The following is a 14,451-nucleotide window of genomic DNA, read 5'->3' on the forward strand; positions in this document are numbered from 1 at the left end:
AGGACAACATAACTAAATCTTGTGTATGTATTTAGTAACTAATCAAACCATGTGAGAAAGAAATCTGCACGTTTTGAATTAAATAGTATAAAGCTTTCCTTAAATAAGTAACAAGGATCATATTGAAGTTTCTGTGCATGGACTCTCTTTAGTTTAGAAGATAGAGATTATTTCCACTTTGTCAACAGCAGTATTTTTCTAAATATTTTAAGGAAATTAATTGCTAGTTTCAATCATGTCACTGAAAGGAGCACCTGGATTGTCCTGTGAACAGCTTTTTATAGTAACAGATCACTTGGCAAAAACGATCTTTTGTTTCAGTAGACCAGTACAGACATTTAAGCACTAGAAATTTGTTTTAAAATGGTGAAATTCCTTTTTTTGGTGGAAGTTTGTGCTGGGACTAGGAGCCATGCGTTGAACTCTTCCTATTTTTCTGCACTAAATTTCTTATACTATAATGTGTGTATTAACATTTACTAAGCACTTTATTGAGATTTGATTTGAAATCAGGAATATTTTTTCCTTCTCTGTGAGATAGTGCAATCTGTAATTTTTCAATCTGAGTATTTATTAGCCTGCAGTTGAATGTATACCATTTAAGAGAAATAAAATCATATTTGGCATTTTTAATTCTTCATCTTCTTGTGTTTCTAGGAGTGGTTTGCTGTTTATGTTGAGCTTAATCAGCAGATAGCAGCTCTTCTAAATGCAGGGGATGAGGAGGACCTTGTGGAATTGAAAGCATTGCAGCAACAGCTGAGTGATGTGTGTTACAGGCAGGCCAGTCAGCTGGAATTCAGGCAGAACCTATTACAAGCAGCACTTGAATTCCACAGTGTTGCCCAGGATGTAAGTGTTTCTTTTTATTTTTTTTTAAGGCACTGTCAATAAATGACTGCCTTAGTATTGTAAATGTTGAATACATTGGAAAAATATTCAGGGAGATGAGGGGAAATATGTCACTTGGAAAATGCTGTACATCGTCATTTACTGTAATTGAAACACTGAGAAAATTGGCTCCCCCTTGTTTTAGGAGGGAGGTACTTTGTAATATGTCTTACATTTCAGTAGCATTTGAAATAAAAAGGTTAGTAGTTGAAAAGTTACTTTTTTGCCCCTCTTTTTTTTTTTAATTTAGAGGCATGTGCATTGATTGGACTGGAATTTGTTGTACTTTTCATAGTTTCTTTTTGTAAAATGGCATGTTCGTATCCTATATTTTTCTTAAAAAATAAGTAGAATCTTGGCTTCTATTCTCCCACCATTTAAAGATATGTGCTCTTGGATTTCTACAAAGCAGATGGCTCATTTATCTTTCATCTTGACTTGCATTTCCTGTAGCTGCAAAGAGAAATTTGAAAATGACAAATTTCCAAACAATTAGAATATTGTAGACCCAACCATCTGAAGCTCAAACTTCTTTTTAAATATCAGCATTTATGTTCTTACATTTTAGTTGTCTCAGCAATTGGATGGTTTACTAGGAATGTTGTGTGTGGATGTAGCACCAGCAGATGGAGCATCAATTCAACAAACATTGAAACTACTGGAAGAGAAATTGAAAAGTGTTGGTAAGCAAGATATTTCTGCATTTCAGACATACACGTTGTAATGAGTGAATTAGAGGGGGAAGAAAGAGTGTTCCCTTTTTAAAAAACCACCAAAAAAGCAGGGGAAAAGATCTTATGACTTGCGATTCCTCATATGTCATGTTCCACTGAGCTACTTTGGGCTGACTTATGCCATCTGCTGTGTGGTAGTTTTGTCTGGGGAAGTGGTCTGGAACAGTTACCTTTTAAATGTTTTACATCTAATGTATATATATATATATATATATTTGTTATATGCCATTATCATGCATTTCATCTGTAAACAAACTTCTTTCCCCCATTAATCTTCTTTAGTGACTTAGGATTATAGTGCCTAGACGATCTTTTTGTCTCCAGAACTGATGCCTTGATGATTAAGGTTTTATCCACTCCGTTTTAGAATGCTTGTACTGGGTGTTTCGCAGTAACTTTGAATGTATATGTTAATAAATGGCACATTGAAGGTTGTTACACTGTCAAGCATATGGAATTATTTCAGTTGGAAGGAGTCTAGAGTGATCAGCTTGTTCATTAAGTTGTGGGAGAAAGAGCTGCAAAGAAAAATAATTTATGGTAGAAATAGTTATGATTGCAGTACAAGAGTTTGATGCATAAATGAGATATTCCTTCAGGGAAAACAGATAGTAGAGCTGCCAAATAAGAGATGTAACAGCAGATCCCAAGGGTTGACAAATTTCAGTGTAGAAAATTGTGTCAGCCATATCAGATGTATTATAAAATAGTAACTTCTGCCAGCAGTGGAAGAACACTTAGGTTGCAACTGCTTAGCAGTGATAAATATTTTAGGAATTGCATAACTGTGTGGATGAAAGACATTAATTAGCTATGTATATGCTGAAAAGCTGACATGCTGTCAACTTCTATTCCTTTTCTTGTTATCTGCTAGGTCATAAAATACCAAAGCCTTAGTTCTTTGTTCATATAGACAAATGCTCGCTCAAATGTGAGTTGGAAAGTGTAGTGAAAGACATAGTAATGTCCTTTTCATTTTCCAGGTTCCACTCTTCATTCATGTATGATTCTGTTGCATTTTCTCTCTCCATTGAGATAAAAACCCACCAAAACTCTGAGTGATCACTGACCTTTCTATTCCCTTTCTCTTATTAGACTTAGGCTTGCAGGGCTTGCGTGAGAAAGGTCAAAGTCTTCTTGATCAGATATCTAACCAGGCATCATGGGCCTATGGGAAAGATGTGACCATTGAAAACAAAGAAAATGTGGACCATATCCAAGGAGTGATGGAAGATATGCAGCTAAGAAAACAAAGGTAAGAACAACAATTTGAGTCATTAAGATTTTTGTGTATTAACAAGTCACTTTTTATACAATTTAGTTTGTTGTAAAGAACCCATTTTATTTTATGTTCAGTTAAGGGATGTTTAACAACTGTCACTTATATTTGTAATATATTTTAATGGGATAGAAACTTCCCTGGCTAATCTGTTGTAGTGTATTCCTAAAAACAAGCACCTTTTGTATTTTGGGACTGGATGGAGTACTTGAATGCTTTCCTGTCCTTGTAAACGCTTCAAAGTGAGACATTCCTTTTAGATGGAGTTATGAAAATATGCAAGAGGTGTCTTTTATATGTTAGCAGTTTGAGATGGGAGTATAATATAATTACAGTAGTGGTGATGGGTGTAAAATAACATAATAAACAGCCTTGTTTATCCTCTTTACCACAAGCTCTGTCCTTTGCGTATGGTATTTTCATTCCTGAAGATAGGAGGACAAATGAGGTGAGGGTACAAAATGGAGGCACAGATTTCAAAAGAGCAGATGATGAGATACAGGACCATACAGGCACCCCAGGACACAGAGTTTGAGTTTTGGAAAATCATACAAAGTGGGGGATGAGGTTGGAAAAAATGTTGGAGGGAGGTGAATTTATAAGAAGGATGGACTTTGCCATCATCCTCTTCCTCCAAAATTTGATTATGTATAATTAAAGATGTAATAGTACTGGATTTTCTGTCATACTGCCTTTTTTTTTCTACTCAACAGTGAGAATTAGATGCTATTGCCAGTATTACTGCTGGAAGCCCAATGTAGTACTGTCCATAGAAAGGGCCTGACGTTCAAGGGCATTGGCTGAGCAAAGAGGTGCCTCTAGGCAGCAGCAAGGTCTAGTGAGCATCAAATTGCCCATTTTACAAATTAATTCCACTATTCTTAAATTGTTTTCTTAGGGAGCTTAGTGTAAGGAGCTATGTGTTTTGGTAGTGCTTAGAGAAAATACTGTTTTAAGTATGCCCTCTGAATGCTATTAATTTAAGCAATACTTGTGTTTAGAGGGCTACCTGCAAAAAGCTACACAGGACATGTGGCTGTGCAGTAAAATGGCAGTGGGATTTCCATAGTGAGAAAAGAGATGTGCATGGGAGAAAGACTTTGTATACACAGTAATGGACTCTGAATCAGCTGTGAGCTCAAAGATGAACATTGGAAAACTTGCAGAAATTGCTTAAGTGTTCAAACACACAGGGAAAATCGAATAGAATGCCAAGAATTACTAGGAAAGGAATAAAACCTGAAAGAAGAATGTCATTGTGTCACTGTATAGATTGGTAGTCAATTTCTCTGTGTGTTACACAATTCTGGTCCGTATTCTCAGAAGGGTTATAGAATTGTGGGAAGTCAGAGGACTAAAACATCAATAATGTTTCCAGACAAAGGTATGAAGCAGTTTTCAGATTGTGAATGATTAAAGAAGGTTATTTAGCCTGGATGAGAGACAAGAAAGTAAAAGGACTAAGTATCTCTCAGTAGGATGTAATAGTATTTTTGGTGACATTTAATTTTTTTTTTTTCAAGTTCTGTTGAATGTTTCTTGTTATTTACATACACATGTGTTGTAATGTTTATTTTTAGGGGCATTTTGCTGCTTTATTTATGATTTTGGAGCCTATAAACTCTTTTCTTGCATTATTAGAGCAGCTGATGTCCTTTCTGTGAGCATTGCAGGACATGTAACAAAACGCAGCATGCTAACAAACTGTTCTTTGGAAGAGCTTATGTTTGTAACCAGTTTGGAAAAGATCATGCACGCAGTCTTTGCATTTGCTTATAAAGCCAACTGTTGTTGACATTAGTAATTCCATTTGCACTGAGCAGGAGCATGAGTCTTGCTGTCTGTGTAATAGGCTCTGAAATTGAAGTGGAAAGCATTCTGCTAGATATATTAGTTTAGGTCTCATTGTGGAAAGAGAAGAACTTTCAACACTTTTGTTGAAATTCTGGAGAAAGAACTGAAAACTGTGCTCAACTCAGAACAAGATAATTAGGATCGGTTTTTATATCAATTAGATTTTGAAATGCTTCCTGACAAGTAAAGCAAAGGACATCATCATATAAAGGTTCAGATATTACCATCTATAATCAGCTAAAAAGAAAAAATGGAAAAATCTATTATCTTTTAAACAGCCTCATTGTATTCATCAAGAAAACATTGCCCCCAACAAACAGTACAATTCAGAATTATGCCAGGTTGAAGCCCACTTTCATCTAAATTTTAATAGGATAAAGTCTGTCTTAGCCACATAAGCCTCTGTTTTACAGAGCTTACCAGTGCAGCAAGGTAAGGAACCTGGGATGCTGCTGCAAGACCTTATAGCTATCTCTGGTGTTACTGCCTCCAGCTTAGCCATATCAGGAATCTTGAAGATCATGATTTTGGTGACTTGGAGTTTTCAGTTCTATTTATTGCAAGTTCCTTATTGTTGTCTGTGGCATGAGGTATTTTGGCCAAGCTAAGCAGCTTTGATCACCTTTTCATGAGTGCTTGTATCTTAAATGTTTCTCACTTGAAAACATTGTTGTCAGTGTCAGAGTGCTTTGTGTCTGCTGTACAGGTGTTGATGAATCTTTCTGTGTGCTGTTTAAGGTGTGAGGATATGGTGGATGTGCGGCGACTGAAGATGCTTCAGATGGTGCAGTTATTTAAATGTGAAGAGGATGCTGCTCAGGTATGGAAATACCTCTAGAATTTCATCATTCTGATCTTTGTAGTCCACTGGGTTGATTTATGGGGGCTGGTAGTTTTACAGTACTTTTTTGCAACTTTCAAATGCAGTTTTATTTAGAGAATATGTACAGTGAAAATAAAGGATATAGCAATGTCTGCAAATAGTATATTTGGGGACTGCATGCATGATCTACCAGCTTGTGACAGCTCATTTAACTTTTTTTCTGTATCAAAAGTATATGCTAGTACTGAAGTAATGTCACCCTTCTGGTTTCATTTTTTTTAATGTATTAATTTTTATTCTTTTGTCTTGTTTTTAAGGCAGTAGAATGGTTAAGTGAACTGTTGGATGCTCTGCTGAAGACACACATCCGACTGGGAGATGATGCTCAAGAAACAAAAGTTTTACTGGAGAAACATCGAAAATTTGTTGATGTTGCACAGGTGAAATGTGTTCTCTTTTTTTAAGCAATATGGGGTTTGTGCAGTTTCACATCTTCTCCTAAACAGAATCAATATCTATATGGACAGTCATTGAACAGCTGTCACTGGTCTTACTGGTTTGCCTCAATGCCTGAGTGAAGAAATTGATTGCTGAAGTTGGTGATGGGCCTAATGAGATGTGGCAGTTCCATCAAGAGCAGCAATGCTGCAGGTCACTACCTTAGTTAACCTTCACATAGGCAATGCAAACAACCAACCAAAGTTCATTGGCTTGTGAAAGATATATCTCAAACAGTCTTTAAAATAACTTTTGACAAGCTGGGCCAAAGCACCTGGTCAGATGTTTTGTCAGTCGTTTACTGCTTTTAGGAGTGTCTAATTAGGACTTGTTAATTAACAGATGTGATGTTTTCTAATTCCACCTGTTGCACTGGAATTTCCTCTTTTGATGAATAAGAGTTGATGATGACAGGAGGGTCATTTGCTGTTACAGTGATGTGCTTCAGGGCACCTGGATGCTGGCTAACCATAGACATGGTGCCAGTGGAGTCAGGGAGACAGTCCTCTCAGCAGTGGATATCAAGTATCCCTTGGAAGATCCAAACAGCTATTCAGAATTCTTGGGGAGCTCTCTTCTTTTGCCAGTGTGAACACTAGGCAGCAGCAGATATTGGATACTTTTTTTTTTAAAGTGAAAGCACTGTTTGATCAGTACAATTTTATTCTTACTTTATCAGCATTTTCTAGTAGACCAGATTAGTTCAATGTACTTTGTGAACCTAAATTGTGGAGCTTCCATAAACTTGCCTGCTGTTGCTGCTTTAAGATGCTGTTTCATTGCCAGGTAAAGTGACGGGTTTTTACATGCACTTACTCTCCCAACCCCTCCAACTTTTAGAGTACTTACGATTATGGGAGACAGTTACTGCAGGCAACAGTGGTCCTATGCCAGTCCTTGCGATGCACTTCAAGGTCCTCAGGGGACACACTTCCCAGACTGAACAGAGTGTGGAAACAGTTTACAGTGACTTCTGAAGAAAGAGTACACCGGTTGGAAACAGCTGTTGCATTTCATTCAACTGCTGAAAAGGTGAGTGTTGTGTTTTATTAAGAAGAAAAATTTCTTACCTGAGTTCAGGCAAACAAAATGTAAGAAATATGAAGTTGCCATTGTGTACATTTACCCTTTCTAAATATTTGTTTTTAAATGGCAGAAAGAAGAACTTACATATATTTTTCCAACCATTAAATTCAGTACTTAATGTAATATTTTTTTATATAGCAGTATTGGTGTAGGACCTGCTTAACAAAAACAAGAACAGCACTCTTCAAATGGGAACTCTGATATTGATGATAAGGCATTTCTTTGTGTCTTTTAGACTGTAATTCTTAAAGGCCAGGAACACTTCTTTGTGCAAGGTATGATACAAAGCTATCAGGTCATTTAAGTTCTTTGGAGAGTTAAAGGTGTATTGCCCTTTAAGCTGTATGGATTTTGGATAGGATAACCTTCTCACAAACTGTAAATGAGGGCAGCTCATGCCACTTTAATTTCCACACATGCTGTCTTGTTCCATCTTGTATTTTGCTCCTGGCAAGGTTTGAATGTGCTTTCTTCCTGAGCACATCTCTACCTTGGTATGGTTTTCAGACTCCTATAACCACATGTCTCACTGCTGCACCCAGTCAAGTGATGCACAAAGGACAGCTGAGGATGAGCAGTCAACAACAGTGTGATGAGGATTAGTTGCTATTCAGTAACAGCTTGCTGAAGAGGAAAAATGTTCAGAGCTTTCAGATTTTAAATTTAAGACAATGTCCTTTAATGTAGGTCGTGAGGGGTAGGGCCTTTTTGTACACAGCTGCTTTTTTTTGTGAAGTGGTGTGTTTTATAGAATCAGTTTAGAAGATGTATCTCAAATATTGAAAATAAAATTGCATATATATGCAAAAAAAAACCAATCTTGGACATGGTAAAATAAATTCATTCTGTCATTGAAAGAGAGCATGGATTCAGAGTTGATTCTTTTGCTCCTTGGTTTTATTCATTTCTTATTTGTATTAGTGGAAGATACTTCGAATTTGCTGGCATTGGGAATTGATGGAGGTTCACAAAAGCAGAAATATATCATCTATGCTTCCAGAGATTTACCTGATACCAAATGAAATTTCAGTAGTGAACTCCTAGAAGAGTGGAATCTCTCAATCCATATTATGAGCATTCTTTCATTATTGCAGTAGTTAATTGCTGGGTTTAGGCTGTCTTGAGTTTAAAGAAAAGTAAATTAGTGGCTGACAAAACAATGCTCTTGTTCAAAAACCTTATTCTCCTTTCACTGTTGGACATATGATTCTGTGTGGAAAATAGACTGTTAATATCCATGCTGCTTTGGAAAAACGTAAGAAGTGGCAGAGTGAGAAGTGGAAGAAAACAGAGTACTGAGTGCTAGTATTAGATTACAATCCCATCTGGAAAGACTTGTGTTCAGATTTTTTTATTCCTACCTGTTCTGTGCCAGATGTGGTTTTTAGTTTTGAAACCTGTTGTAAGGAGTCTTCATTGACCATGGTGTTTACATTACTGTCTTGTATGTTTAATGATGTTGGTCACTATTTTTATGCATTTCATATTTGTTGCAGGAATATTGTCTAGGAAGGCTACTTTTTATTCCCTCTCAGAAGTAATGTAAAACATTCTAATACAAAACACTGGTAGCCCTGAACTGTCTTCTTAATCAATATTTTCTTTTCTTGAATTATATATGTCAGTTGATCTCATGTAAATGTGTCAGTGGAAATGCCAAAAGAACATTCACTCTTACAGTTAATGGCACTTAAACTACATGCTATCCCTTGTGTACTTTATTCTGTATTTTCTTGCTTTTTTTAAACAGATTTTGCAGGAATGTCCAGAGCAGCCTGAAGCTTTTAATGAAATGGATCAATTTGATGAAATTGAAGCAGTTGGGAAATCACTGTTGGACAGACTAACAGTGCCTGTAGTTTATCCCGATGGGTATGTAGAATGGTTTCTAATGCCTTTGGAATAATGCTTTTAGTAAAGTTGTATAATAGTCTCATATGTAGAAGAATCCTGAAGGCTTATTGCTGAAATAGAAAAGTGAGCACGTTGTTTTTATGAAATTTGAAATAGGACTGTCTGCTTTCTACAAAAAAAATGGGAAAGAATTTTTAATGAGTATTAATGCACTGCCTTCTTAAAGTAGTGACTTTTTCACACTGAATGATTATTAGATTTATGCAGTCTTTCCACCAGCACAGTATGCAGAAGTAACAGAAGAATGACCAGTCCCAGTCTCTTTTCCCTGAAAAAACATACCAGATGAGAATTACAGGATTTCTTTTTATTTATTTGCAATTCTATCTATCTAAGCCAATATTTTGAAGATAAATTTATATTTGATTTATTCAGTAAACAAAACAGTACTTCCCTCGAGAATTATTCATATTAACTTTAAATTGGTAGTTCTCTTGAGCTACAAAAGCAAATTGAATTTGGAATCTCAGCCATAATAAAACTCAGTTCTCTGTGTTTAATGATGTCTATTGTTGCGCTGAGCTTGTAGTTAATTTCTAAGTGAGTTACAGCCAGGCTATGGAGCAAGTCTCTGGTGTGTAGGATGCTACACCATAATGAAAAAGGTCTGAAATAAGTATATTGAATTAGAGGCTGAAGTCTTGTGAGATAACATTAGGCAACTGCATTAAGCGTTACCTGAAGTCTACCTGAAAAACACAACTGCAGGAAGCTGGTCATGAAAATTTATTGCCATCATATTTCCAAAATGCCATTTGCCTTCTGCAGTGTAGATTCTTCAATACAGAGTGCTAATCATGAAGATGAGCCCTGGCCTGAAGTAGTAGTGATTTTCGCTGTTCTTTCAATAGTGTGTTTGAAAATAGTGGAGGATTTTATAGCTGTGAAAAAAAAAACAAAACAAACAAAAAAACTGACCAAAAACCAGATTAAGAAGTGTTTGTTGAAATATTTTTGTATCGCTTCTGTATAGCAGATTCTAGTGACTTGGTAAAAGTAGCAACTGCTCAATCCTGAATATTATTTTTGACCCTTCTGGCATTTCAGTAGTTTTGCATATCCCCCTTCACAAAAATGGTGTGGTAGTTGTCCTGTATCTCAGGACTCCCTGCTCATCATCCTGGCATTCTGGTTTTGAAGTGTTTAGCAGATAGTTTGCAAAGGATTTGCTCATTATTAGAAATAGTTTGAGATTTAAGAACATGCAAAATGTCATAAATTGTTGGAGGCATTTTCATCAGCCTGTTCACCTCTTCAGACTTTTGCCAGTATCTTTCAGGAAGCTCAGGTCACTGTTCCCTGTCCTGCTCATGACTTCCGCTCTGTATGAGGAAATGCTGTGATCCATGTGCAGTTATGCAGTCTGACCAGTTACCTCCTCAAATGAGTCTATTCCTGCACAGAATAACTTTTCTGTCCAGTTTGGCTTGTCTGAAAGTCCTTTATCCTACTGCCATTTCCAAAATGTACAGCTTCTCTTCTTTGTAACTAGATTTAATACCTGTTCTTCTAAAACACATTTTCTGTTCAAACCCTCCCTTTGCTGACAGCTTGGTTAGTGGTTTGCCTAACATTTCAGCTGTTCTTTTTTCTATTTGAATTACACAGCCATGTGTTCCTTTCAGCTTGAGAGGTAGATGGCATAATTTGACAGCATGTGGTTGACTTAACATGTGAAGAGTCCTTTAATAATGCAGCAATTTTATGAACTCAGAATTCATGTATAGGCAGGTATCCTAGATTGTCACAGTATGCAAAATTGTCAGATGGACTTGGAGGAGAGCCAGAGAAGGGAGGTAATAAGGAGAGTTGAGAAGCATCTAGTTGTGCTTTTAGAATAGTGCCTTGCTGTTCAAGTCACAGATTGGTTTGGGTTGGAAGGGACATAAAAAATCATCCAGTTCCAATCCCCCTGCCATGGCAGGGGCACCTTTCACTAGACCGGCAGTGTCTCACCACCCTCAAACTTCTGTTGAGAGTGTCTTTTGGAAATGAAAGGCTCATTGAGTATTTGTAACAATTTCATAAAAATTTGGTGTTGAGTCTTCCATCACTAAGTCTCCAAAGCTTTTTAAAGATGGCTTTTAAACGACAAGAGGAAAAAGTGGCTATTTTTCTTACGTGCTTTCTGTTTTCTACTGCAGTTAACAGGTGTATTCATGTACTGACTTACTACTGATAATTTATTGTGGTTTGGGTTTTTTCTAGGTCTGAGCAGTACTTTGGGAGCCCAAGTGATATGGCTTCTGCAGCAGAGCACATCAGGGAGAAGATGAAGTTAGTTAGCCTGAAAAAGCAGCAGCTGAGACAACCAGAAGCCACTACCCCAGAGAGCTAATACTGACCTTGTCTATGAATTCATAACAGGACTTCAGTTTGTAATCCAGCATGTTGTTTGCATATTACAGAATTTGGTATAATATATTAAAATGCATTTCACAGCTGTTACGAGTCTCATCTTTTTTTCAAAGTAAATGTTCTCAGCATCTTAATACTGTACATCTATCAAGCCATAATTATTTAACATGCTATGAAACCATAGACTCCAATTATCTTATGAAAAGGAACTGTAAACTTTGCACTGAAATTTCCTGTAAAGCTTTACCTGACCTGTCAGCTGCTTCTTAGTTAGACAGCTGATGCAAGCTTTGAGTGGTGCTAATTAAAGTGTTAGAAGTTCCATATTATGAAACTAGTTCTTTGCTTCCCCCATGCCCAGGTGATGTAGTAATTTTAGACTGTAAGGAAAGTACCTGCAGTGTAGACTGTGGTAACCCTGTAATTTTAATTTGAAATACTTAAAAAAAAAATCATTTTTATTGTGCCAGTATGCAACCTGCCCATCAGATCTTTGATATATCAAATTCATTAAACAGATGTTTTCCTATTTGTATTGATAATGTATTAAAAGCTGTTTGTGCTTAATAAAAATCATCTTTTTAAAATCTAAGATAAATTTGTTCTGGTCTGTATTTCCAAATATTATTTATGTTATATTTTTATGATAAATGGTAGTAAAAATAATTGCTCCCCCAATATGTTTAGAAAGTCTGTATAATTTTTCTTATACATTGTATACGAAAATACATTGTAGCTATAAGGGAACTGCTCTTGAATATTATTGAATTTTATTGATGGGTGTGAAAGTCCTGGCTATTTTTTTCTTTCTTCCTGGTAGCAGTACTTGCATAAAAGTAAGATGGTATTGTCATAAGTTAGTGTTATATTAATCATAGTTTTTTTCCCTTGTAAGACTGGCACGTGTCTCCTGTGCTTTATTTCTAAGTCCTTTGTTTCCCTTTGAATGGAGAATCCTGAATAATGTGAATATCCCTGTTGGTACCTTTGCAGTTAAAGGTTTTCATGTAATGAAAAATAAATTAACATGAGGATCATAACTTAAAACCATGAGATTAGTAATAAAATGAAATTTATTCAGAGAAGGGAATTGGATTGAAACCAAATCAGCTGTGTACATGGCTTGGTTTACTTTTTAATCTTTCAGGATGCAATCTGGATACATCAATTATTATATTTTTGGAAGATGGTGTGGGATCTGACCATTTTAGAGTACTCTGCGTGGAACAAACAACTGTAAGTCTGAGAAATCTGTTATCTCACTATACTTTGTTCACAGTAAAGATAATGCTCTCTTTCTACAGGTATTGCTATTACTCTGCAGATTTTCTTGATGGATCTGTCTCAAATACTGTATTTACTTACTTTTCTTAGTTTTACGCCTTTTTTCCAGAGGAAAGCAATGTTTCAAATCAAGCCATTTATTAAAAAAAAAACCCAGTAATTCCACATTAACGGCTTTCCTGTAAATTCAATGATAAAGGTATTTTTCCTCTTAGGGTGTTTTGGCAGAGGAAATAAAATTTTTTTTAATGCACTTAATGCAATGTTAAAATATTACTTTAATATTAATTTAGAACTAACTGAAGTTTTACAGACCTTATTTATAAAGAGACCTTTTTTGATACAGTCTTTTCAAATTCAATTTAGTTGTTTAATTGCATTTGAAAAAGCTGATGTTATTACAGCTAATATTTGGAGGATATAAATTCATTTAGAAAGAACTGAAACATGAAAAGTATGCATATATTTAATATAAAGCGCAAACACATAAGTAAATTAATATAGTTATTAATAAGCACTGTGTCTCCAGTTCTGCAGCATTTGTAAATTGGATATGGTTACAGTAAATAATGGTCTGCAGTATAAAATCTCATTAAAATATTAGAGTAAGCAAGTATTACAAACACTTTATTTTCAGGTTTTTATTTTATTTTAGGGTTTTTAAAGTTTTTTTTTTTTTTTTACTATGTTTAAGGACTCAATGCTGCATGTAAACCCAGGGCAGTATCAGCAGCTCTTCACTCATTCCTGTGACAGCTGCATGCACAACTTGGGACTGATGACTGCTCACCCCAGTAACCCTGATGTTAATTTTGGCTCAGTGTGTGTAGTCCAATCTTGGCGCTGCTCTTATCTGTCCTTTGACATTCCTAGGGGCCAGTGGATCCTGACTTTCACCCCGTTGACTGCTTGAGTCTCCAGTACAGCATCTTGGGCTGTGCCAGCTTTTGCTTTGCCTTTCTGCTCTCTTCCTCTGGAATTCCTTGCCTTTAGGCAAATCAAGTGTCTGGCAAAGGGCTGTTTACCAGCACTCTGCCATTTGCCCACTTTCTATGTATCAGAAATGAGGGCAAGTAGTTTTCTAAGTCAGGTTGCACGAGAGTCTGCCAGGTATTTCAAATCCTGTGAGCTCTGGAACTTCCTAGCTTACTGAAACAATAGAATAAATGTTTTCTGCTAATACTGCTTTTGAATGTAACTGATTGAGAGGGATTTTTGTGCTGATCTTTACTCTTACTCCATCCTCTGTGTTTGTACTTGGTACTGAACCTTTAGAACGAGACAACCTTTAATAGCCCACAAAGTCAATGAGATACAGATTTACTAAAAAGCAAAAAACCCTCTGCTCAAGTAATCCATTGTTACTTGTCTGTGCACTTACTACTGCGAAAAGAAAGGTGGCTCTACTTGTAGCTATTCCTCTGCATTTTTTTTGGTTGCAAAAATAATTCAAACAATGGAATTCCAAAAGATGCAAATGTTTCAGATTTTTTAAACATAGATCATGTGCAGTGGAGGGTACAGTGCTGTAAGGTGTGAGATGGGGAGATACCCACAGAAAGGGAAGGATTGATTGTAAGGACTGTAATTGTTATGCCCCTCGGTACATTACAACTAATGACTTGGAAGTGATGGCGTCAATCCTCTTCGTAGTAATGAAATGAGCACTGAGATTTTCTGTGTTCCTGTTAGCCAAATTTGGATTTATTTGAAATATTTTAAAATATGAC

At 36.1% G+C, this 14,451-nt stretch overlaps 1 protein-coding gene across 5 annotated transcripts in view; it reads left to right on the plus strand.

The window, feature by feature from the left end:
- SESTD1 (SEC14 and spectrin domain containing 1) overlaps positions 1–11,523 on the plus strand; it is a 48,380-nt gene extending 36,857 nt beyond the window's left edge. For all 5 annotated transcript variants that reach the window (XM_053947977.1, XM_053947979.1, XM_053947981.1 and 2 more), the window contains 8 exons: positions 658–852; positions 1,460–1,574; positions 2,721–2,880; positions 5,497–5,578; positions 5,899–6,021; positions 6,920–7,111; positions 8,916–9,037; positions 11,288–11,523. In XM_053947977.1, the coding sequence (XP_053803952.1) occupies positions 658–852; positions 1,460–1,574; positions 2,721–2,880; positions 5,497–5,578; positions 5,899–6,021; positions 6,920–7,111; positions 8,916–9,037; positions 11,288–11,417 (1,119 nt within the window). In that variant the 3' untranslated portion in view covers positions 11,418–11,523. The remainder of the gene's footprint in view (positions 1–657; positions 853–1,459; positions 1,575–2,720; positions 2,881–5,496; positions 5,579–5,898; positions 6,022–6,919; positions 7,112–8,915; positions 9,038–11,287) is intronic.
- The last annotated feature ends 2,928 nt before the right edge of the window (positions 11,524–14,451 follow it).

The sequence above is a fragment of the Vidua chalybeata genome, chromosome 7, assembly GCF_026979565.1.
Source record: "Vidua chalybeata isolate OUT-0048 chromosome 7, bVidCha1 merged haplotype, whole genome shotgun sequence".
Classification (NCBI taxonomy): Eukaryota; Metazoa; Chordata; class Aves; order Passeriformes; family Viduidae; genus Vidua; species Vidua chalybeata.